General features: G+C 50.7%; 2 protein-coding genes across 2 annotated transcripts; both read left to right on the forward strand.

The window, feature by feature from the left end:
* Positions 1 to 65: 65 nt before the first annotated feature.
* ERP29 (endoplasmic reticulum protein 29) lies at positions 66 to 4,681 on the forward strand. The gene is made up of 3 exons (XM_030959210.1): positions 66 to 255; positions 1,550 to 1,688; positions 2,918 to 4,681. Exons 1-3 carry the CDS (start codon positions 136 to 138, stop codon positions 3,418 to 3,420), a joined length of 762 nt encoding a protein of 253 aa, XP_030815070.1. The 5' UTR covers positions 66 to 135; the 3' UTR covers positions 3,421 to 4,681.
* Positions 4,682 to 5,583: 902 nt separating this feature from the next.
* TMEM116 (transmembrane protein 116) lies at positions 5,584 to 19,259 on the forward strand. Its single transcript, XM_030959020.1, has 11 exons — positions 5,584 to 5,631; positions 6,098 to 6,144; positions 6,276 to 6,339; positions 9,933 to 10,064; positions 15,272 to 15,376; positions 15,826 to 15,875; positions 16,383 to 16,466; positions 16,551 to 16,689; positions 17,407 to 17,551; positions 17,640 to 17,713; positions 18,400 to 19,259. The coding sequence occupies exons 1-11, from the start codon at positions 5,584 to 5,586 to the stop codon at positions 18,598 to 18,600; spliced, it is 1,089 nt and encodes a 362-aa protein (XP_030814880.1). The 3' UTR covers positions 18,601 to 19,259.
* The last annotated feature ends 2,012 nt before the right edge of the window (positions 19,260 to 21,271 follow it).

Below are 21,271 nucleotides of genomic sequence, written 5' to 3' on the forward strand. Positions count from 1 at the left end.
CGGAGCCCCCGCCCGCCCCCGAGCGCTGCCGCTCCCCCGGTGGCCCCGGGCAGCGGGGCGGGGCGAGGCGAGCCCCCGGCGGCGGCCGTCGCGCCGTCACGTGGCTCCGCAGCTCCGCTCCCTCCGCGCTCCGCCATGGCTGCGGCGGCTGCCGCCGGCTCGGTGCTGCTCTGCCTGCTCGGCCTGGTGCTGCCCGGCGGCAGCACGCTGCACACCAAGGGCTCCGTGCCGCTCGACACCATCACCTTCTACAAGGTACGGCGCTGGGGGCCTGCCGGAGCGCTCGGGGGCGGGCGCGGGGCCGCACCGGGCCGTGTACCCCCGCGACCGGCGGCAGCCCCGGGGCCCAGGAGGAAGGCGGGGGGCGCGGCGGGGCCGCGGGCACGGGGTCGCTGCCGCCGACACCGGCGCGGGGAGCGCTCGGTGCTGGCGGAGCGGCCGCGCCTCAGCCAATGGGAGCGCGGCGGCCGCAGCACTCAGCCAATGGGAGCGCGGCGGCCGCGGCCGGCAGCCAATCGGCGCGGTCCAAGTGGAGCCGAGCCGCGGGGTCCGGCCCGGCGGTACCGGCGGTACCGGCGCGGGAGGTGCGGCCGCAGCCGCCGCTCCTCGGCCGGGGCTGTGCTGTCTGTGCCGCTGAGGGAGGGGCAGCGCCGTGCAGGGATGGAGCCGGGGCCGTGGGCGCGCGCTGCTTGGGTTCCACTTGTTCATCAAACAGCAACAGGCGCTTTTTTTTTTTTTAAACCGGTTTTTTTTCCCTTCACTAAATCACTTTGCAAGGACGGAATCTTCCCCGGGCCCTGTGCGCTCCCCACCGGGACACCGACCGAGCCTGCAGCCACCTGTGCATGCAGATGTGCAGTGTCTGAGCAGGGCTGGCAGAGCGCTGTGTAGGTGGGGAGCTGTGGTGCAACCTCAACCTGTTCGCGAGAACAAAAAGATTTTGCAAGGTGTTCCACTGTAGGGAGGGGAAAATCCCCCAAGGGGTGACAGAGTCCATTGCCAAACTAATTGGAAAAGGCATCGTCTGAGCAGAGCAAGATTGAAGTGAAGAGGAATCAATTAAATGTGAATTCTCCATTTGATGTACCAGTACAACAGCTCCAGCATCTGCCCTGTCTCCCTGTGTCCCCTCCTAGCCGGGAGTGCAGCTCTCATGCTGGGACACTTCAGAATGACATTACATTTGGCCTCTCTCCTCTTCATGTCCCACTGGAAAATGTTTTAGCTGATCTTCTTCCAAGATGCCGGTCAGATTTACAATAAGCAAATCTTATAATTAAAGGCATTATCAGATCCCCCAAACCTACCACGTACTATCTTTATCATCTAGTGCAGGAATACAGACATCCAAAGCTCAGTCTTTCCTCCACACGACAGTGAGTCATTTCTGAAAGGCCATAATTATATAAAATTTCCATTCTCCTCTGCATCTCCCCGTTGCACAGGGAAAAAAGGACAAGCAAAAACAACTTTTGGTGATTTGTACATTGCTCAGACCTGAAATGATCAGGTTTTGTCTTGTCTTTTCCCCTTTTTGTTCTTGTTTTAGGTTATTCCAAAGCATAAGTTTGTCCTTGTGAAGTTTGACACACAATATCCCTATGGTGAGAAACAAGATGAGTTTAAAAAGCTGGCGGAGAGCTCGGGCTCCAGTGAGGATCTGCTGGTGGCTGAAGTGGGAATATCAGGTGAGGAACTCTGAGTGCATGCAAACAATGTGGGCTGGTGGGGAGGGGATACATTTCAGTGTGATTTCTGCAGGTTCTGAGCAATTCTGGAGGAGGGATGGATGTGAGAGTGGAGCTCCTGCCCTGGCTGAGCCTGGCTGTGCGTGGGAGAGCTGCTTATCCATCTTGGCTGGGTAATGAGGAGCCAGCCCACGCTGCTGAACTGCTGCCACCGCCTCATCCCCAGCAATTCTTGCCTTTTTTTTTTCCCCTTCTTTGCTGAGAGAAACCTTTTTGTCCCACATGCAGGGAACAGAGCTCACAAGAATTGTGCTTTAGCCAGAATCCTGGTCAGACAGAGAATATTTAGTGTGATTAATTCCATGCAGCAAACCCTGGGGCAGCACAGCAAGGGGTTCTTGCACTGTGGCTGCTCTAGCTCGATGTGACTGTGATTTAAGAGAAAAAATGGGAAGAATAGATCACTGTCACCTGACGTGCTCTGGCTTTGTAGGTTGAATTAAGAATTTAGGCTTAATTATCAAACTGTGAAGTTTTACCCACTCTGATATTTCTAAACATATGTGGAATTCTCTAAGGAGCATATTTGAAATGGCTTTGTTTTCTGTCCTCAAGAATAAATAGAATTTCTGTAAGATGAGTAAACGTCTTGCAGCTTGGCACACTGTCAGAACCAAATCATTCCCTGCACAGAGACAGGAAAAACTCTTATTTCACTGTAAAATCAGATAAAATCAATGGGTAGAGGAAAATAAGAGGAAAAAGGGTATTGATTTCCCATAAGGAGAACAGCGTTTATACAAAAGGTCCTGCCAATGTCTTACACTCTCACAGTCACAGCAAAACACCATTAAAGTCTTTTTCTTTGGAAAACCCACTGAATGTTTGCCTTGCACAAATGATTTCATGAGGTGTTTTTATTTCAGTGTGTGGCATTTCCTTGGAACAGGCTCTGCAGAGAATGGCCAGGGCCCCAAGGCTGCCAGAGCTCAGGGAGTGCTGTCAGGCACAGGGTGGGATTTTGGGGTGTCCTGAGCAGGGCTGGAAGTTGGACTCGGTGATCCTTGTGGGTCCCTTCCAGCTCAGGATATTTCCATGACTCTGTGATTTCCTGGCAGACAGGTTATTAGGACATGTTGAAGCTCTGCCTACAAATATTTGTGTGGGAGGGAATCCTAATTTAATTTTTGATTAACTGTGCTTTTCTGTGTTTCGTTGTCCCTTGACAGATTACGGTGATAAACTGAACACTGAGCTGGGAGAAAAGTACAAGCTGGACAAGGAAAAGTTCCCTGTTTTTTACTTGTTCCAGGATGGTGACTTTAAAAATCCTTTACTTTATGGTGGTGAGATCAAGGCTGGAGCTATTCAGCGCTGGCTGAAGACTAATGGCATCTACCTGGGGATGCCAGGCTGCCTGAAGGAGTATGATGTGCTGGCCAGCAAATTCATGAGCACCACAGAGAAATCTGATCGCCAGGCCCTCCTGAAAAAGGGCCAGGAGAATTTAGGAAAAGCAAAAGAAACCGAGAAGAAGTCCGCAGAGCAATACTTGAAAATTATGAGCAAGATCTTGGAGCAGGGAGAGGAGTTTGCTGCTAACGAAGTCGTCCGAATCACGAAGCTGATCGAGAAGAACAAGATGAGTGATGGAAAGAAGGAGGAGCTCCAGAAAAGCCTCAACATCCTCGCTTCTTTCAGGAAGAAGAATAGTGAAAAAGATGAGCTCTGATGTGTTGGAGAACTCTTCTACAAGCTGTGAAACATTTTGTCAAGAGTCCTAAGCAGTTCTCCTTAATGCAAGCAAACTTCCCGCTGACTTCAAGAGGGCAGCAGATCTCCTTCTGGGATTCTCAGTTTAGAAGATCAAGAGGAAGACATTCCTTAAAAACACAGTATTGTAAATGTTGGGAAAATCACCTGAGAGCAAGACACAGCAAGTATTGTGTAATGCTATCCAATAACAGTGTTAAAGCAGACAACCAAAAAAAAAAAAGCTCTAGATTGGCTGGAAGCTCATTCCTGGTGGTTTTTACAGCTGTTCCCTGGCTGACAAATAACAATTCACTCTCTTATTCCATCTTACATGCTGGAAAAGGTACAGATTGGGTGCCCTCTACTTCCCCACCTTTCCCTGTCCGTAAATTCCTTGGGTTTTATGCTTGTTAATCTACCCCTTGCACTCCTTGTGTTGTCCCACTTTGGCTCTAAGTCTTGTTCTTACCTGTTGTTGACTAAGAGACTCAGAGCTTCCTTTTTCTGCCTTCCCCTTCCATGGCTTCTGTCCCTGTTTGCTTTGGGTATCAGCCAAATGCTGGCAGTGAAGACAGTTCACAGCTTGCCCCTCATTTTCTGTCCAGAGCAGCCATTTCATTAAATATTCTCCTGAAATCTTTTGTGATACCTTGACAGTGAAGTGAGTTCTGAGCAAGGGCAGAGTCTCCTTGAGGTGCTATTACACTCAGTCTCACCAGTTTGTGCAAAAACATCGGGTTTTCAGAGGTAAATTTGGATGAGTTTTCTTACAGCTGAAGAGGTGTTTTACCTGTCCAAACTTTCATGAACAAAATGTTTTTTCTAGCCTCCAGAAACAATTGACACTCTCAAACGAAAGCCTCATCAGTGTTTGGTAGTTCTGAATATTTGAAAATGAGGTCTTGTAAGAGGAAGCAGAAGTATTTGTGTCCTTAGAAGCCTCATCTGTGTTATTTAAAAGGAGATGCCTGGCCCAAGGATCAGGTCAGTCCTCAGAACTGTGCAGTTCACACTCTGTGGAATTCAGATGCCTCTGGAAGATGCTGAAGCCCTGGTCAGGGTGACAGAGTTGAAAAGAGAAACACCTGTGAGTTTTACCTTAAAAGTATGCTTTAAACAAAACTGATTCCTGTGGGAGCTTTGCTGCCTTTTGAATCTTGCGGTGGGTACAAGGAGCAGATGTTGCTGCGAGATAAAATGTATTAATAATGCTATAATAAAAAAAAAATTCCACTTCAGAGCTGCTTCTTAAACCACTATAGAGAAACTACTGCTAATTCCGTGATCAGAGGGGAGGCTGTGACGGCTGAAGCGAGGTGAGGATGGCCCAGCGCTCTCTGCCCTCAGGAGCGGCAGAGGAGGGACCCCGGCAGGGCGGGCAGTCCTTGGGAGCGCTGTGTGGAGATTTGTCCCGCCTGGCTCAGCCCCGGAGACCCTGAGGGAATCGTCTCCTCGAGGGGAGCCTTTCTCGAAGCACTGAGGGAACTATTCCCCGGGACCCTGAAGGGAGCAGGGTCTGATAGGATCAGCACTTGAGGGGACCGTGCCCTGGGTCTGTGGAGGGAGCAGTCCCCGGACTCTCTGAGGGAACCGTGCCCGGGCTCACTAAGGGGAGCAGCCCGCGGCATTCCGAAGGAACCGTGCCCGGGTTCTTTGAGGGGAGCAGCCCGTGGGACTCTGAAGGAACGGTACCGAGTCTCTCTGAGGGGAGCAGCCCCCGGGACTCTGAGGGAACCGTGCCCGGGCTCCCTGAGGGCAGCAGCCCCCTCAGAGCCGCCGCTCGCTCCCCGAAGCGCCTTCTCGCCCCCGGGCGCTGGTGACGTCACGGAGGGGCGGGGCCGAGGCCCCGCGGGGTCGCCTCAGGGCGGCTCCGTGAGGGGAGCCCGGGGCGGCGGTGACAGGAGCGAGGCCGCGCTCCGGGGCTCGGCCGGTTCTGCCCCCGGAGGGATGCGCGGGACGCTGGTGCCCGGGACGCCAATCCCGCTGTTTGCCCAGGGCTCCTGTCCGCTCAGCCCCTGTCTGCCACCTGGCGCTCCCCGCAGTCGGCCCCGCCGGCGGGGGCCGGGCGCGGTGCGGCCCCGGGGCGGAGCGCGGGCGGTGCCCGCAGCCCCGGAGCGGTGCGGCGGCGGCGGCGGTACCAATGGCCCTGCCGGCGGAGGCGGACCGGCTGGATGGGGGCTGGCAGGAGGTGAGCGAGCCCCGCCGGCACCGGCACCCCTAGGGACAGAGGCTGTCCTCCTCCCCGGGACCTCGCTGTGCGCGTCTCTTCTCGTCCATCCCCTCACGGTCCTGCCCCAGCCCTGCGCCCCGCTCCGTGCCCGGCGGCACCGGCAGCGTTGCACGATCCTCCCCCGGTCCGTGCTGCTTATTCCTCTTCGGGAACCCGCTGTCCCCAGTTCCCGGTCTGTGGTGTCCCTTCCCGGGACTCCGCGGTCCCAGGTCCCTGTCCCCAGTCCGTGCCGCCCGTTCTTCTCCGGGACCCGCCAGTCCACCTTGCCAGGTCCGCGCTGCCCGCTCCTATCCCGATCCCTGCTCCTTGTCCTTCCTCCCCGGGCTCCCGGTCCCCGGTCCGTGCTGCCCGCTCCTCCCGGGACCCCGCGGTCCCCGGGCGCTTCTGCCGTGTCACCTGAGCTCCCTCCCATCCTTCTCCCCAGGTCTACTCCGCGCTCCAGTGGATCCAGTTCACCATGGCCATGCTCAGGTACGACACGCTGCCCATAGAGTTGCTGTCGCGAAGATTATTTTACCCAGAAAAGCAAAAAAAAAAAGAGAACTCGCGTCTCCCAGCGAGGCAGACGCGCTCCTGTTCCAACCTGTGCTTTGTTTTCTCAGCGTTGTAGGTTCCAGCTCAATTATTGCTTACGCCGTCTTCCAAAATGCAGTGCGGTCCCCCGAGGTAAGGTCTGAGCTTCATTCTCCCTCCCTGAGCTGTGGTGTCAGTCCCTGCAGGTGGATCACACCTGTAGTACAGACCCTCTCCTAGGAGCAGCTGCAGGTCTCAGGGTTATGTGCTTAAACCTTGTTTAATAGCTAGGAGGAAAAGGGCTTGCTAAGAATTGGGCTGTTTGTCTTGGTAGGAGGTGAAAGGACTGACCTTGAGCCTGTGCTTCTGCAGGGAGAAGCAGGTTCCTCAGTCCTGTGCTTTCTGCTGCTCCAGGGAAGTCCTCCAGTCATTCCTGGGAGCAGGGATGTCTTGCTGTGCCCTCCTCAGTGGGCTCCTGGGGGGCTGAGCAGTTGTGCACAAAGCTGCTGGAGTGCAAATTGGAGCTGCCCCTGCAGAAATGCTTTTATAAGTGTTGGTTTTTGGCTGTCTCTGAGGAGTTTCTCTGGGCAGGTGTGCTACTAAAACTGACCCTACAGCCCTCCATCCCATCCTGCCGGGCTGGAGTGTCCACATGCAGTCCCTCTGTGTGTCCAGGACTTCCTGGGGGCAGTGAGCCAAGCTAATCCCTCTGAAGTTGGGATTTGCTGTCCAGGGTTTGCAGGCTCAGCCTGGCCTGTGGAACACATGGAAACTCAGTGGAGCTGGCAGCAGCTGTATTTGTCCTTCCTTCATCTTCATGTACGTTGTGGATTCGATCTGCAGCCCAGAGAATGGAACTTCCAGGGAATTCCTGGAGCTATCCCTGGAGAAGCAAGGAATGCAGGCAACTGACACATTGTTGGATGACACGGTGGGAAGGAGAACATGAGTCCATGTTTGCAGGGCAAAGCTGTCCCACTTACAGCAGGCAGGACCTTGCTCCCAGCCAAGCTCTTGGAAACGAGCACATCCACATAAACTGTGGAGATCTCCATGCATTCCCAGGGAAGAATGGGAATTCACCTTAGAAGAAGGCTGGGACTTCACCTTAGAGCTGGGATGGAAAAGCTGCTTGAGCTTGTGCTGCTCAAGGTACACATCAAGGTACCTGGAGAGCTCCAGATGTGATTCCTGCTGGGGTCCTCTCTCTGGAATGATGTGGAGCAGGGGTTGGCAGTGTCCTGCTGTGACTCAGCAGCCTCATCCTGCTGGCTCCCATGGCCGGGTTGCTCAGGAGCCCTTCTGCTCTCAGTCATGTGATGGGGCTGTGGCTTGGGAGCTGCTCGTGAGCCACTCATGGCTCCAAGTCAACAATGGGCCCTTCCTGCTCCAGAGGGTCCAGATGTTTCTGCTCAGATTATTTCTGCAAATCCGGATAGGAGGGCTAGATGCCAGCTGGAGGGACTGGTTTGCATCAGCCTTCCAGGCTCCTCTGCTGCCAGGGGAGATCTGGGTTTCAAAAGTGACAAAATCTCCATTAACTTCCCCATAGTCTTGTCCTCATGTCTCGGGTCTGAAGTGGAAGTTTGTAAACAAAAGGGCTGGAAGAGATCCATATCAAGGCTAGCCACAAACAGATTATTCCCTGAGTCATGAGGACCCACAGCGAAACATTTAAAAATAAACAGCTCTGGAGGCTGGGAGGAGAAGGATCTTAGAAACACTTCCCTTCCTGCCCCCAACCTCAGAAATCAAATGTTGCATTCTTGAAGCTTGCTTTCTGTCTCTATGGGGTCAATAAAACCCTTCAGCCTGAGGTAAATCATTCAGAAGAGGTGATGGCAAGCAAGGAAGAACCCTCAGCTCAACAGGTTTGAGGAAGAAACCTCAGCTCAGCAGGTTTGAGGAAGAACCTTCAGCTCAGCATGTGCCTGGGCCATGGCCACAGAGCCCAATCCCCGTGTGTGCTGCAGCTGGAGCTGCCAGGATGTAAATCATTACATCTTTGCAGTCCCTTCCTCTATTTTATAAATACCAGTGCTTATTTTTTTCCCCTTTTTTCAAGCCAGAGCCACACGTGCCCCTGTGTCACCTACTTCTTTATCCAAAACAGCTCCTGCACCCACCAGCAGTGCCTTGCTCCAAGGGCACTTGTGCTGGAGAAAGAGGTCACCTGTTTGATTGCAAAAGTGCCTTCTTTGCTTATTTTAGATCTGTTTGGTTTAACCTGCCTCGATCACAAACTGGACAGTGCCCCCAGCCTGTCGTGCCAGGGCTTCATTTCTGCACCAGTGAGGAAAAGCCTGGTTAAAAAAAGGCATTTACAGATGAAATCAAATTAAAATTAACTCCAGGTCTTTATGCCTTGTGCTCCTTCATGCCCTAAGGACAAATCTGGCTCGATCAGATCTACCTTAACTCTTATCACACTTCCTAAGCTCTCTCTCACTGCACATGGGAACAAGGATAACACAACGTGATGTGTGGCATACATTTACTTCCAGGACAATATTGAGGCAAATTTCACCAAAAACTCAGCTCCATGAAAAGAAATACAAAATCAAAGCCTGCTGAAACATTTCCATGCTGTGTTTGGCATTATCATTTTCTGTAGGGAAAGAAAAACACCACAGTTTTCTCTCCTGGATGCTGAAAATGAGGTACCAAAGGCTTTAATTAAGAATATAGGTAATTAGGCTGCTTTTCCAGAGTCTCTGCTCTCCCACTAACAAAGAAAATGTTGGCCAGAATTTTTGCACAAATGTTTTCCTGCAGTGTTTACAGTCCTGGCCAGTGTGTGCAAACTGGAAATGGGCTGGAAACTGTTGTTAAAGGAGACATGACTCCTTTCCAGCAAGATGCAGCAATAGTGGCTCTCAGTGGAAATTAATCCAGCTTGTAAAATAAACCCAACCTTAGTCATCAGCTGAAATGACATGGAACTCAAAGAAAAATGTTTGTTTCAAGTCACTCCAGAGCTGAGGAAGGGTTTGTATTTACTGGAAGTTTGATTTCTGTGTGAGTTTATTTAAAACATGATCTCTCTTCTCCCTGCCAACTTGTCCTGGTTTGCAAAATTATAACATGGTGGATATTTGGGATATTTTCTGTAAGTTTTGATGCTGCTCTTGAGTCCTGTGGCAGAAGTGGTGGTTGGAGTAGGGAGTGTGCATTGGAACAGCTCCTGAGAGCACAAATCCACGTGGAATTTCCCTGCAAGGAAAGTTGTCTCACCAGAAGGGCTGGGAGGTGACAGTGTTCAGATAACACCAGATAACCTGGTACTGATGCCTGAGCACAATTAATCTTTCTGCTGTAATTGGCGTAGGAGTTTTAAAGGACTGAAAACAAGGATGATATTCAGGAGTAGAGGCTTAAAAGTTTTCATCTGGTAACTTTTCTTTGATCTTGCTTGGCTTTTAAAATAGAGGAGGCTTTTTTTATTGGAGCTCTCAGGGTGAAGATGAATTGACTAGTCTCAGAAATGTTGTCACAGTGCTTCCCTGAGGGTAAAATCATCCCTCCACAAAGTGCCACTTATGCCCCACTTCCCCTCAATTAAGGCTTTCAAAAGAACTTTGCAGTGAGGTTTTTCTACTGAAAAACTTTCCTCACCTGCAGAAAAACCTTTGGAAGGCTGTATTAAATATCTTTATGTCTGATAAGGAGGTAAAACTGCAGCTGGGGGGTGGGAAGGCTGTGACTCCACTCACACCTGCTGAGATTTTCCCTTTTCCCTTTTCCAGGTGCGTCCACTTTTCTACCTGAGCCTCTCAGATCTGCTCCTGGGCATGTGCTGGCTGGCTGGGGCCCTGCTCTACAGCTCACCCACCTCCCAGCAGGACCTCATCTGCTACAACCTGCAGGCTACGGGACAGGTGAGTGGCCTTGGCACCACATTATATCATTAACCTCATAATTTGTCATAATTAACCTCGCTGGTGATCAGAGTGTGGCCGTGGGGGCTGTTTCTCTTGGCTTTGTGTGGAAAAGGGAGATCATGGAACTGGGGTTTAGGATCCTCTGGTGTGTGAGAGGAAGAGAAGGTGGGATTTTGTGGTTGTTTGTGTGAAATGAGCAGATGGGACTCGATCTCTCTCCTGCTGGATCCATGCCCATGGATCTCTGCTCTTACATGGCAGCTTTTCTATTTCTCTTTGTGCTTCCTCCAGCCTGGGCAGGAACAGACACATTCTGTGACTTGTTTGAGCTCAGACTTAAATTACTCACATGAACATCCCAATTCTTGCTTTTCCCAAGGATCAGCACAAGCTCAGCCTGTGTCCCATTGACTCAGCTGATCCCTGTGCTGGGGACCAGTTGGAGTAGGGTGGGTGAGCACTGTTTTCCTGACAATTTGTTATTGCCTCACCCAGTTCCCATTTCAACACCAGGCTTTGGAGATCTCAGCTCTCAAAAATCTCTGCAGGGTCCAGCTGAGCGTGGGGGTTCATAAATGATGATCCCTGGAATTAATTTTTTCCTTTTAAAGGAAATGGCTGGGAAGAGCAAGGGGCTTTTGGAACCTTTGATCTGTGGGCTCAGGCAGCTCCCTGGGAGTGTGGTGGCACCCACAGCTGGGAACTGAACATCCTCATGGAACAGCAGCATCCAAAGCTGGAAGGGATCTCCATGTGCCTCAGAGAGGGCAGGAAAGCAGCTGCAGGTGCAGGATGGAATTGTTCCTGCTGCTGTGTGTCTGGGCAGGGTTGTTTCAGCAGCTGTTTTGGGGTACAGATGTGCTGCTGAGGGTTTCCACTCCAGGCTCATCTCTGGTCCCTCCAGCCTTACTGGCTCCACAGTATGTTCATGTTGAGAGAAACAGTGAGGTTTGGGTAACTTGGCCACTCGGGAATGATGCAGAATGACATCAAAGATGTTTTTAAGATGATGGTAAATGGGAAAATGAGGAGAGCTTGGGAGAGGATTTCAGAGTTGGAAGGTGGAAGGAGCAAAGCAGGACTGAGGCTGTTCCTGAGCTGTTTTCCTTGCCTGGGGGACAGTTCTTTCAGCTGATGTGATATTTTTATGGCCTGGAGGCAATTTGCACTTCTAGAGGAGAAATAAGTTGGCTGTGGAAAATATGCCCATAATTTCTCATCTCCCTTGCACTTCTGGCTGTTCTCTGCCCTCACTTTTCCAGCCTGTGGCTTCTCAGGGACACCAGCACAGGATGGGACAAGGTGGGGACTTTGTGTTCATGCTGGGTGGGCAGAACTGGCCTTGGGCCAGGACAGGGCTTTGTGCAGAGTCTCACCCTGACCTCAGCCAGTGTCCCCTGGCTCCTCTCCGGTGTGCCCCCCCCAGTCCCCACAGCACAGGGACTACCTGGGTGGCAGAGCTGGATTGCACCTGGCAAGAGCTGTGGCTGCTGTTTGCTCTGGGAGAAATTAAAACAAACTGAGCCCTTGCCATAGCAACCTTTCCCCCAGGGCACGTGACAGTGCAGGACCTCCTCACCCAACACCCTGCAGTGCCCTTGAGAGGTGGGAACACCTTGTGCGTAAGAAGGAGCCAGTAACAGGTTGAACCAGCTGATTCCTGAACCAGCAGGAGGGATCTGGAAGCTGATGGAATGAGTAAATAAATGTCTCACTGTGCTGCTGTGTGTCTCACAAACACCTGGGGCCTCTCTGCACACCAGCACCCAGAAGGTGTCAGATGAGCCGAGGTGAGGATGGGCAGGGACAGCCCAGCAGTGGAATTTGCAGACCTTGGAGAGGCTGACACTGGACTCTTTGTGATGTCTCAAAGCACTGCCTTAGGAGCAGGGCAATATTTTTTCTTTATTCAGGCTGTTTGCCATTATTTGCCATCACAGGCTGATGTTGCAGAGGACGGGGGACCTCAGAATCGCCACCCGGCTCCAGGGAGCGCCCGCGCTTCTTGGCCGGAGCGGGGCTGAAGAGGGAGTGCAGTGTCCTTATACAACAGTCACGCTTTACGGCCATTTTACAACAGTCGCGCTTTACGACCATTTTACAACAGTCGCGCTTTACGGCAGCTTTACGGCAGTCGTGCTTTACAACACATTTTTACGACAGTCGCGCTTCATGGCACCTTTTACGACAGTCGCGCTTCATGGCACCTTTTACGACAGTCGCGCTTTACGACAGTTTTGCGGCAGTCGCGCTTTATGGCCGTTTTACGACAGTAGCGCTTTACGGCACCTTTTTCGACAGTCGCGCTTTACGGCAATTTACGACAGTCGTGCTTCACGGCACCTTTTACGACAGTCGCGCTTCACGACAATTTTACGACAGTCGCGCTTTACGACGCCTTTTACGACAGTCGCGCTTTACGGCACCTTTTACAACAGTCGCGCTTTACGGCCATTTTACGACAGTCGCGTTTTACGGCCATTTTACGGCAGTCGCACTTTACGGCACACTTTACGACAGTCGCGATTTTCGGCAGTTTTACGGCTGTCGCGCTTTATGGCAATGCTCAGCAGATGATGTCACCATGTCCTTGAGGACCAGGTGGATAAATTGGGGCTGTAGCACAACAACAGCCCAAAACATTCTGGCTTTGGTCAGACAGCCAGGTGCTTAGCACAGCAGCACTGTTCTGCTCCTGTCAGACAAAAACCACTTTTCCCAGCTCACACCAACTGTGACTCCTCCCAAGGACACGCCCTCCAGCTCATCCTGCCACACTCACGAGGTGGCCTCCTCCCGGTTCTCTCCCCATGAGAAGCAGTGTCCGAACTGGGAATCAGCAAACACTTTCCCCTCAGACCCCCGCCCTCCCCTCAGCCCCTCGCCCTCCCCTCGGCCCTCGCCCCCTCACCATGGCTACCAGCCGGGTGCCCCCTCCGCGCCGGACCCCGCCGGGCTCCCAGGTCACTGCGGTGTCAGCGGTCAGTCCGTGTGTCCATCTGTCCCTCCCCGCTCTCCCCGGGCCGGAGCCCGCGCGGTGCCGGGGCCGCCCCCAAGGGAAGCACGGGCCGGCCCCCGCCCGGCTGTTGCAGTTTGGTCTCGCACGTGACGGTCACGTCAAGCAGAAATATTTCCCTGCTAACGTGTCTGGAAAACTTCTGCTGGAGATGAGGGTGCAGGGAGGGAGGGGGACACCCGATCCTTGGGGGACAAAGGTGCCCTGGCCCTGTGCCTGGTCACGGGGACGAGGACAAGGACATGCTCATGGGTTTGGTTCCCTGGGGGGAACAGGGACCCCCCTTCCCTCCCCGAGTTAAAATACCAATGCAAGATCATGTAAACAAAGTCATTTTTATTTAAAAAAACACACCGGGGAAAAAAAAACCTCAAGCAAACAACATATACAGCAAGGCCACAGACAGTGTAAATTCACTGGTGATAGTGTTAGCTCAGAGAGAACAACAGAGGAAGGGTTACAAGGATATTCTATAAAAACTGGTGTAATTCCCAGAAAAAAATAAGGGCTCTTCATTTCCATTAAAGGAGTTACAAAGTCAAAGATGGGCTGGAAACCCACAAGGATGAAGTCAACACCTCTTCCTCCTGCAAATCCTAACAGTTATTGCCAACAGTAGGTGGAAAGCTTAATTTGCTCCCAAGGTGGCAAAGCACAAAGTTCCCTCTTTTAAGATCTTGAAAAGATCTGAAGTAATTTGCAACTATCAGTCCTTGAATTGGGAGATGTTGCAGTGGATGGAGCTGCCCAGTGTCCAAACTGCATCATAAAGAAGGAGATTGTTTTGTTTCTTGGATTTTCCCTCTTTCAGCCCCAGAACTTTGATTGATATGAATGTAAACACTGCTCCTTTTGCTGTCCTGCATTGCAATAATAAAATCCAGGACAGATATTGTGGTTTTAATTGCACAACTCTCCCACGTTCTTCCAGTTCAGTTCCAGTGGCCTAATAATGTCCTGGCAGGCTCTGCTCATGCTGGGCAGCACAATGGGAGCCACACAAGTGGGATAATGAGGGATCCTTGTGTCTCTGCTTTACCTCCTCATGGGCAGTGCTGCAGGACTGTCCCCAGCCCCAAAGCTGGGGCTCAGGAGAGCAGAATTCCCTTCCCTTCCTGCTGGCACCTTCACAAGTGGCATTTGGGTCTCTGTTCCAGAAGGCAGCACTGACATTTCATGAGCCTCTCCCAGGCGTCCTGAAGTGCAAGAGAATGATCCTTGTGGGCTGTTTTGGAAGTAAAGGGTAACAACCCCTCATTAAAACTCGTTTAATGAGCTGGAGAGTCACTGCAGTGTTCCTGTGACAGCCCTTGGACTCAGCCTCTTGAGCCAGCCAAGAGCATTCACAACCTCAGTGAAGGAGGCCAAGTTTGTTTAGTGACCACTTTCCCAGCTGTGGGTGATACCAGGGTGGCAAACCTGTGCTCCTTATCTTTTTGGCAAAGGATAGCAAAGCCACAGAAAAAAAATTTTCCCTCGTCCAGCCCTTCCTCTTTGCCATTGGAGTTTGTGTTTCCTGTGACAAACACAGCACATGCATGTACATGGTCTGCTTAGGCAACCTGGAGTAAGCATGAATTTGGAAACAAATTTGATCAAGATTTGGGGAGGTTTATAGGAAGTTTTAGATAATTAGACTCAAGCTGGAATCAAAAGCTATGAAACTCTGAGTGTGCTCTATCTTTTCTCCCCTTTCCCACGGAGGAAGAAAATAGGTTTTTGGGATGTTAACTCAGGCTGAGGGCAGAGAATATCTGCCCTCACATTCCTCTTGAAATATCCAATTGTTTTCTGTTTCCGTGAATTCTCTCTGTAGTGAGCTTATTACGCAAGAAGGAAATATAAATGTCAATCTGTGCTGAGTTTCCTAATGGACACAGCATTGAAAAGGCCCAAGTGCCTCTGAAACCCTCATTGCCAGGCTCTGAGCCAAAAAAATGAGCCAGATCACAAAGATTTTTATTTCTAAGACAATCCTGCTGTCATTAGTTCTTCTGTATGAGACCAAAGTGAAGCTGCTTTTGTGTGGTTTAAGGTGGGAATTTCCAACCTGGCTCAGCCCCTATGCTCAGACCCTCACCTTTGGCAGGTGTTCATCATCCTGCCTCTGTTCCATGGGATTTGGGAGGAGCTAAACATGCTCCAGGAATTGTTATTCCAGGACTGAAATGCTGGTTTTATTTCTCAGATATTCTACGTGGCCTCTTTTCTCTACACTGTCAACTACACCTGGCACCTGTACATGGACCTCAAGGTGAAATACAACCAGAACCTCTTCAGGGTGCCTCCCCAGGTGAGTGGGATTGATGTGGGACTGGTGTAAAGGCTGGGAACCCAGGGACAAGGACACAACACTCAGGAAAAACCTCCCTGCATTGCAGGCTGAGCAAATACTTCACAAATGACCAAAATCTCTCCTTGCTGTTAATTCCTCCCTCACACCCAAACAGGGAGGCACCACCACTGCCATGACCAGGCTGGGGAATACCTCAGATATTCCTTCAAGATAACACATTCCTTATGCAGCTCTTCCCAACAAACCCATCAGCCCCACTGCCCTACATAGGTCCCCCAGACATTTGCTGTGCACAGCAAATTTTGCATCCCAGAAATTCCATCTGGAAATTCAGGAGCACCAGGCTGGGCACATCCCCCTCAGCTGCTGAATCCTCCCTGGGAACTGCTTCCTGTGAACCAGGGGCTGTGCAGAAATAATTTAATTAAGATTTTTGGATTTTGCAGGTTGTAGATTATGCAAGTTGCATTGGCCGAATAGCAACGATCTTGTCAAGGTAAGATTTCATTCTCCCTGGCACAGGCTGTGGGTTTGGTGAGAGTTAATTCTCCCTGGCACAGGCTGTGGGTTTGGTGAGAGTTAATTCTCCCTGGCACAGGCTGTGGATTTGGTTAATTCTTCCTAGTGGGAGAGTGTGGCTTTGGCAAACTGCAGTGTGCCTATCCCTGCTTCCTACTTGTTTTAAAGCAAGTTTTACTAAAAAGGCTGTAAAGCTCGTCATTAACAGCAGAGTGACCTCATGAATGCAGAGTAAGAGGGTTTTTTCAACCAAGTTAATGATAACTTTATTAACTGGATGTGGTTTTCCAGAAGGTTTCCCTTTACCAATGATTAGCCCTCACAAATGAAAGCCCCGACACTGGTAAAGCTGATAAAATACTTTTCCATAGCAGTGCCAATAAAAACAACTTTAAAGACCTCTGTGGTGATGGGAGAAAAACCAAGCAGTGCCCACGTGGAGCAGTGCAATAACCCATGACTGTGCTGTCCTTTCTCCTCTCAGCCTGATCCCTTTCCTCCTCATGGTGCCTGTGTTCTGCCTGGGCAACAGCAGTAATTGCTACCAGAACTTCAGCCAGAAGCATGGGTGAGCTTCCTCCCTTGCTGTGGCACTGCCCCAGGGCTGCTCTGCTGGCTGGGCAGGAGCTCAGGCTGTCCCCTGTGTCCCCAGGTGTCTCCTGATGCACACGGAGGTGGCCGAGCCCCCCAGCGAGCCGCAGGGCCTGAGCGGCTCCGTGTGCCGCGCCATGCATTTCTACGGCATCGGCGTCTTCCTCGTCTCCTTCCTCATCAGCTTCGTGGCCATCCTGGTAAGGCTGGTCCTTGTGGAGCCTTGGATGGCTCCAGAGGCCAGGCAATCATGGAATCATGGAGTGGTTGGGTGGGAAACATCTTTGAGCTCATCCAGTGTCACTCTCTGCCATGGGCAGGGATGCCTTCCAGTGTCTCAGGTTGCTCCAAGCCCTGTCCAGCCTGGCCTTGGACACTTCCAGGGATGGAGCAGCCACAGCTTCTCTGGGAAGGATTTCCTCCCAATATCCCATCTAAACCTGCTCTCAGTTTTCAATCCTTTCCCCCATGTCTGCTCACTCCATGCTCTTGGCAAATAGGGCAGGGGAATAAATGTATGGTGCTGCTTCCCTTTTGGAAGGGGTGGTAGGGGAAAGAAAGTATCACTGTGCTACCAGATAAATCCATCTGGAGTCCTGGGTTCTGTCAACCCATCCCAGGAATATTTTAGCAGAAATTTAAAGGCTTGGAGCTTGGCAGAAGAGATCACCTCCTGCATGGGTGAGCAAGAGGTGATTAATGGTTGGACTCCATGATCTTAGAGATCTGTGCCAGCCTAAACAATTTAATAATTCCAAAACCAATTCAGAGTCTTCAGTTTAGAAAAGGCCACATGCAAAGCAACACCTTCCACAGAATTTCAGAGCTGTGTGAAAAGGCTGGATAGACTGGGATCCATCCTGGATGAACCCAGCAGATCACAGCCTGTCCAATAACATCTGCCTGCTCTTTTCCAGGTTATCCTGAGTCAGGCCCGAGTGCTGTACAAGAGGTTTGTGAACTCCACGGGGTTCCTGGGGGATCAGCAGTGGGCCATGATTAAGATGGTGGAACAACGGGTGGTTTTTTACCCCATTGCCTTCTTCTGCTGCTGGGCCCCAGGTGAGCAGAGAGTTCCTCCCCAGCATCCCCCTGTGGAACCCCAGAGAGGTGGGGTTAACTTCACCCTCCCATCCATCCCCTTCCACAGCTGTCCTCCTTGGAATGCTGAAACTGACTGCTTCAACAACCAGCAAAATCTACATGGCTCTGCTGATCCTGCAGGTAAATGTCTGCCCCTGCAGCCTCCTGCCTCCTTACCTTGAGTCTCCTGCCCTGCAGCCCTGCTGCATCTCTGCTGTGTGAGCCCAAGTCTGATTTGTGCTTTTGCTTGGCAAAGATCTTGGTTTGGTGGTTGATGTTTTCCACAGGCTTGAAAAGGTCTCAGTACCCAACAGTTTAGTGGTGAACAGGGTGCTGGGTGGATGTTTGGACTTGGTGACCTCAAAGGTCTTTTCCAACCTCAGTGATTCTGTGGTCATGGAAATTGTGGCAAATAGGGCTAGAAAGGATCCCCAGAAATTGGTTTTGTTTTCCCTATGTCCCTAAATCTCCAGATGTGATTCCTTAATAACACTTGTCCAGCTCCTTCTTGCGCCTCATGCACAAGTTAGACATTTTATCAAATTATATCTATATAGTTATAGATATATACTATATATACTATAGTTATAGTTATCTATATGTTATTATAATTATTTAATATATAAACATACATAAAATATATTCTCTATTTGTATAGCATTTATATTTAATTAGATATTCATTAAATATCTAATTTCTATCTAAAATAACAGCACAATTTCTCTATCACAGGGAAGATAAAATCCTGCTGGGAGGGGGAGGTTTTCTACGGATCCCAGAGCACGGAGCAGTGCTGGGATCCCTCATTCCCCTGTGCTCTCTCCCAGGCTCTCACCGCAGCTTCCCAGGGGCTCCTGAACTGCCTGGTGTACGGCTGGACCCAGCACGTGTTCCTGTCCCTGAAGCGCGGCTCCCGCCGGGATGTGGACACGCAGACCCCGCTCCTGCGCTCCCAGAAGAAATTCTACTCCAGCACGGCCCCCGCCGGCCCGCCCGACACCGCGGGCTCCTCCTCCACCCTGCTCTGATGCAGCGCTGCCTGCAAGGAGAGAGGCAGAGTCCTTCCTACTCCTCCTTCCAACTCCTCGTTCTCCAGAGCCGGGATGGACCTGTCCCCGCGGGGCTGGCAGAGCCAGGAGCTCAGTGGACATAGTTATTTATTTAATGGATTCTTTCAGCGTGGTAAATCTTTAGTCCAGACTTTCTCCTCCTGGAAATATCCCTAGAAATGCAGCAAAGCCCGTGTAAAGGCTCAGAGACCTGGTCCAGCTCCATGGAGGTTGAGCAGAGGATGTTTTACTTTGTTTTTTTTCTCCAAGTCGTTGCCTTTACAAATTAACAGAAAGCAAAATGAGCATTTTTCAATCTCTGCTTTTAATTCACTCTAACCATGAGAATTTGCACCACCCTAAGAACAAATTGCAGGGAGTGAAGAATTGCAAAGGACAAAAGCTGCCTGGAATTTCTGCACATTTCCCTTTCCTACTTCCTGCCAACTCCTGCCCAGCCACAATACTCCCAAAAATCAGCTGCTTCGACCCTGTGGAGCATCTCTCATGAACCAGGTGAGCAGGACTTTGTCTGAATCTCTCTTTGCATTTCCAGACATTCACATGAAGTTATTTACTGAGGTCCCACCATTCTATAGGAAATAAACCAGGTCTTTAAGCTGTGTTAAAAAACAACTCTTTACCTTTACACTCTTTTATTTTCCAACAGCTTCACTTTTTGGGTCCAACCCAAATTTTTCTCATAGCAGGTTAGACAAGAAGAGGAAATACTCCAGCTTTGTGTAATTAACTAACACAACTGTGTAAACTCTGGGTAAGTCACACAAGGGCCCTGGAGGTTTGGTCAATGACTTATTTTCTCCTACAGAGTGAGACTGAGTGCAACAATTCAATTTTGCTGTTCTACAGGATAAAAACAAAATTTTCAGCCATCTTCTTCCAACTGGTCCTTCAAATCCTCCTCTAGTCCCAAAATTTGGACATGGATGATTCAGTGTTTCTCCAGCCCCACTTCAAAGGCAAATATTCCACAGGGAGGATGGGATTTGTGCCCTGGCACTGGCAGGCCATGAAACACACCCAATCTCATCCCTGAGAGCCTCCTGCACCCTCCTGGGACTGACCCCGTTTGTGGAGCCAGTGCAATTTGTTTAAAAGGGGATTAAGTCTTCCTAAGTGATGAAAGATTATCCAGGGAACAATGATTGGATTGCTAATGGAGCATCAGAGCTGGCAGTGGGTGCTGACACATGCCCAGGGCTCCTCAGAATGCAGGAGTCTCTCAGTGTGTGTTTGAGGGGAGTTTTCTTGCTGGAAAGAGCCATTCCATGGGCACTCACAGCTGGGTTGGCTGCTCCAAGTGCTCCCAGGAATTGTTCCCTCAGTCCCTTTCCCAGTCTGGAGGCTCTGAGGGTCACTCACCACCCAATCTACTCTGAACTCCCCCAAGGCAAAGGAAATCCTCTAACAAGGAAGGGGCCTGAGCCCTCACACCTGCCCCATCTCATGTCCTGAAATGCTCCTGGCCCAAGGGTGTGTCTGGTTCCTGTCACCTCGAGGATAACAAAAACATTTCCAGAGGCAGGAAGGGCCCAAGGCTGAGGCTCTGTGTCCTAAGAGGGGAGGGAAGCACCCCCTGTCCCTGGAACAGGGCCAGCAGCAATAAAACAGATCCATTTCTCACCAGCCACTGTCCCCCAGTCCCAGCAGGGCTCCCACTGCAAGGATCATCAGCCCAGGATCTGGATCCTATTCCCATTGTCCCAAAGACAGAAGGACTCATCCCTCCCTTCCCTGACTGCCCAGTCCAACTCCACAGCCCTCAGGGGTTAACTGGGAGCACTGGGCAGGTGCTGCTGCCATCTGATGGAAAGCTGGGCTTAAAAAAGGCAATTTTGGGTTATGTTGCCAAGCAGAGCCCAGGATTTCCTAGGGATTTAGCCAGCCTCAAATCCTCATCCAAGTGTTTATTCCCATGGATCAGGGAGGTGGGATGGGAGGCTGCGGGTGGCAGAATAATGGAATCATGGAATCTCTAAGGCTGGAAAAGCTCTCTAAGATCATCAAATCCAAAAAAGAACCCAGCACCACTGTGCTCACCACTAACCACACCCCCAAGTGCTGCACCCATACCTTCTGGACACTTCCAGGGAAAAGCAGAATCCTGCTGCTCTTCCCTCCTGCTCCTTCCTTCTCTCCTGCAGGGATTTGGGAACCAAACAAAAACAGCCAGGAACTTTTGAGTTTAGTAAAATCATTTATATACAGGATGGGTAATATTTACAATGTAATACTGATCCAAAAGGAACTAACAGGGAACACTGAGAAGGAGAAATGAGAACATTTTAACACACAGGACTTAAACATGGGGACAGACTTGGGTTTCCAAAAGAAAATCCAGAAGTAATGACAGCAAAACTTTGACATGTTGCTATTTCCAATCAAAACCTCTTTCACTAATCAGGTTCTCCTAATTTTAATATATATAGAAAAGCTTCAAATAATCAAATCACAGGAGAAGCCAGTTATACAGAAAATTTTGTAAAGGTCAAATGATTTCAGACATTTTTCTTCACTTAAATAAAATTCTTAAAAAAAAACACCCAAAACCCAACAACCTCCAGAGCTTTCCCACATATTTTTAGTGTTTGTACAAAGAAATTCTTCTTTGATCCCACACTTCCAGCTC

This window comes from Camarhynchus parvulus, chromosome 15 (genome assembly GCF_901933205.1).
Source record: "Camarhynchus parvulus chromosome 15, STF_HiC, whole genome shotgun sequence".
NCBI classification, from domain to species: domain Eukaryota; kingdom Metazoa; phylum Chordata; class Aves; order Passeriformes; family Thraupidae; genus Camarhynchus; species Camarhynchus parvulus.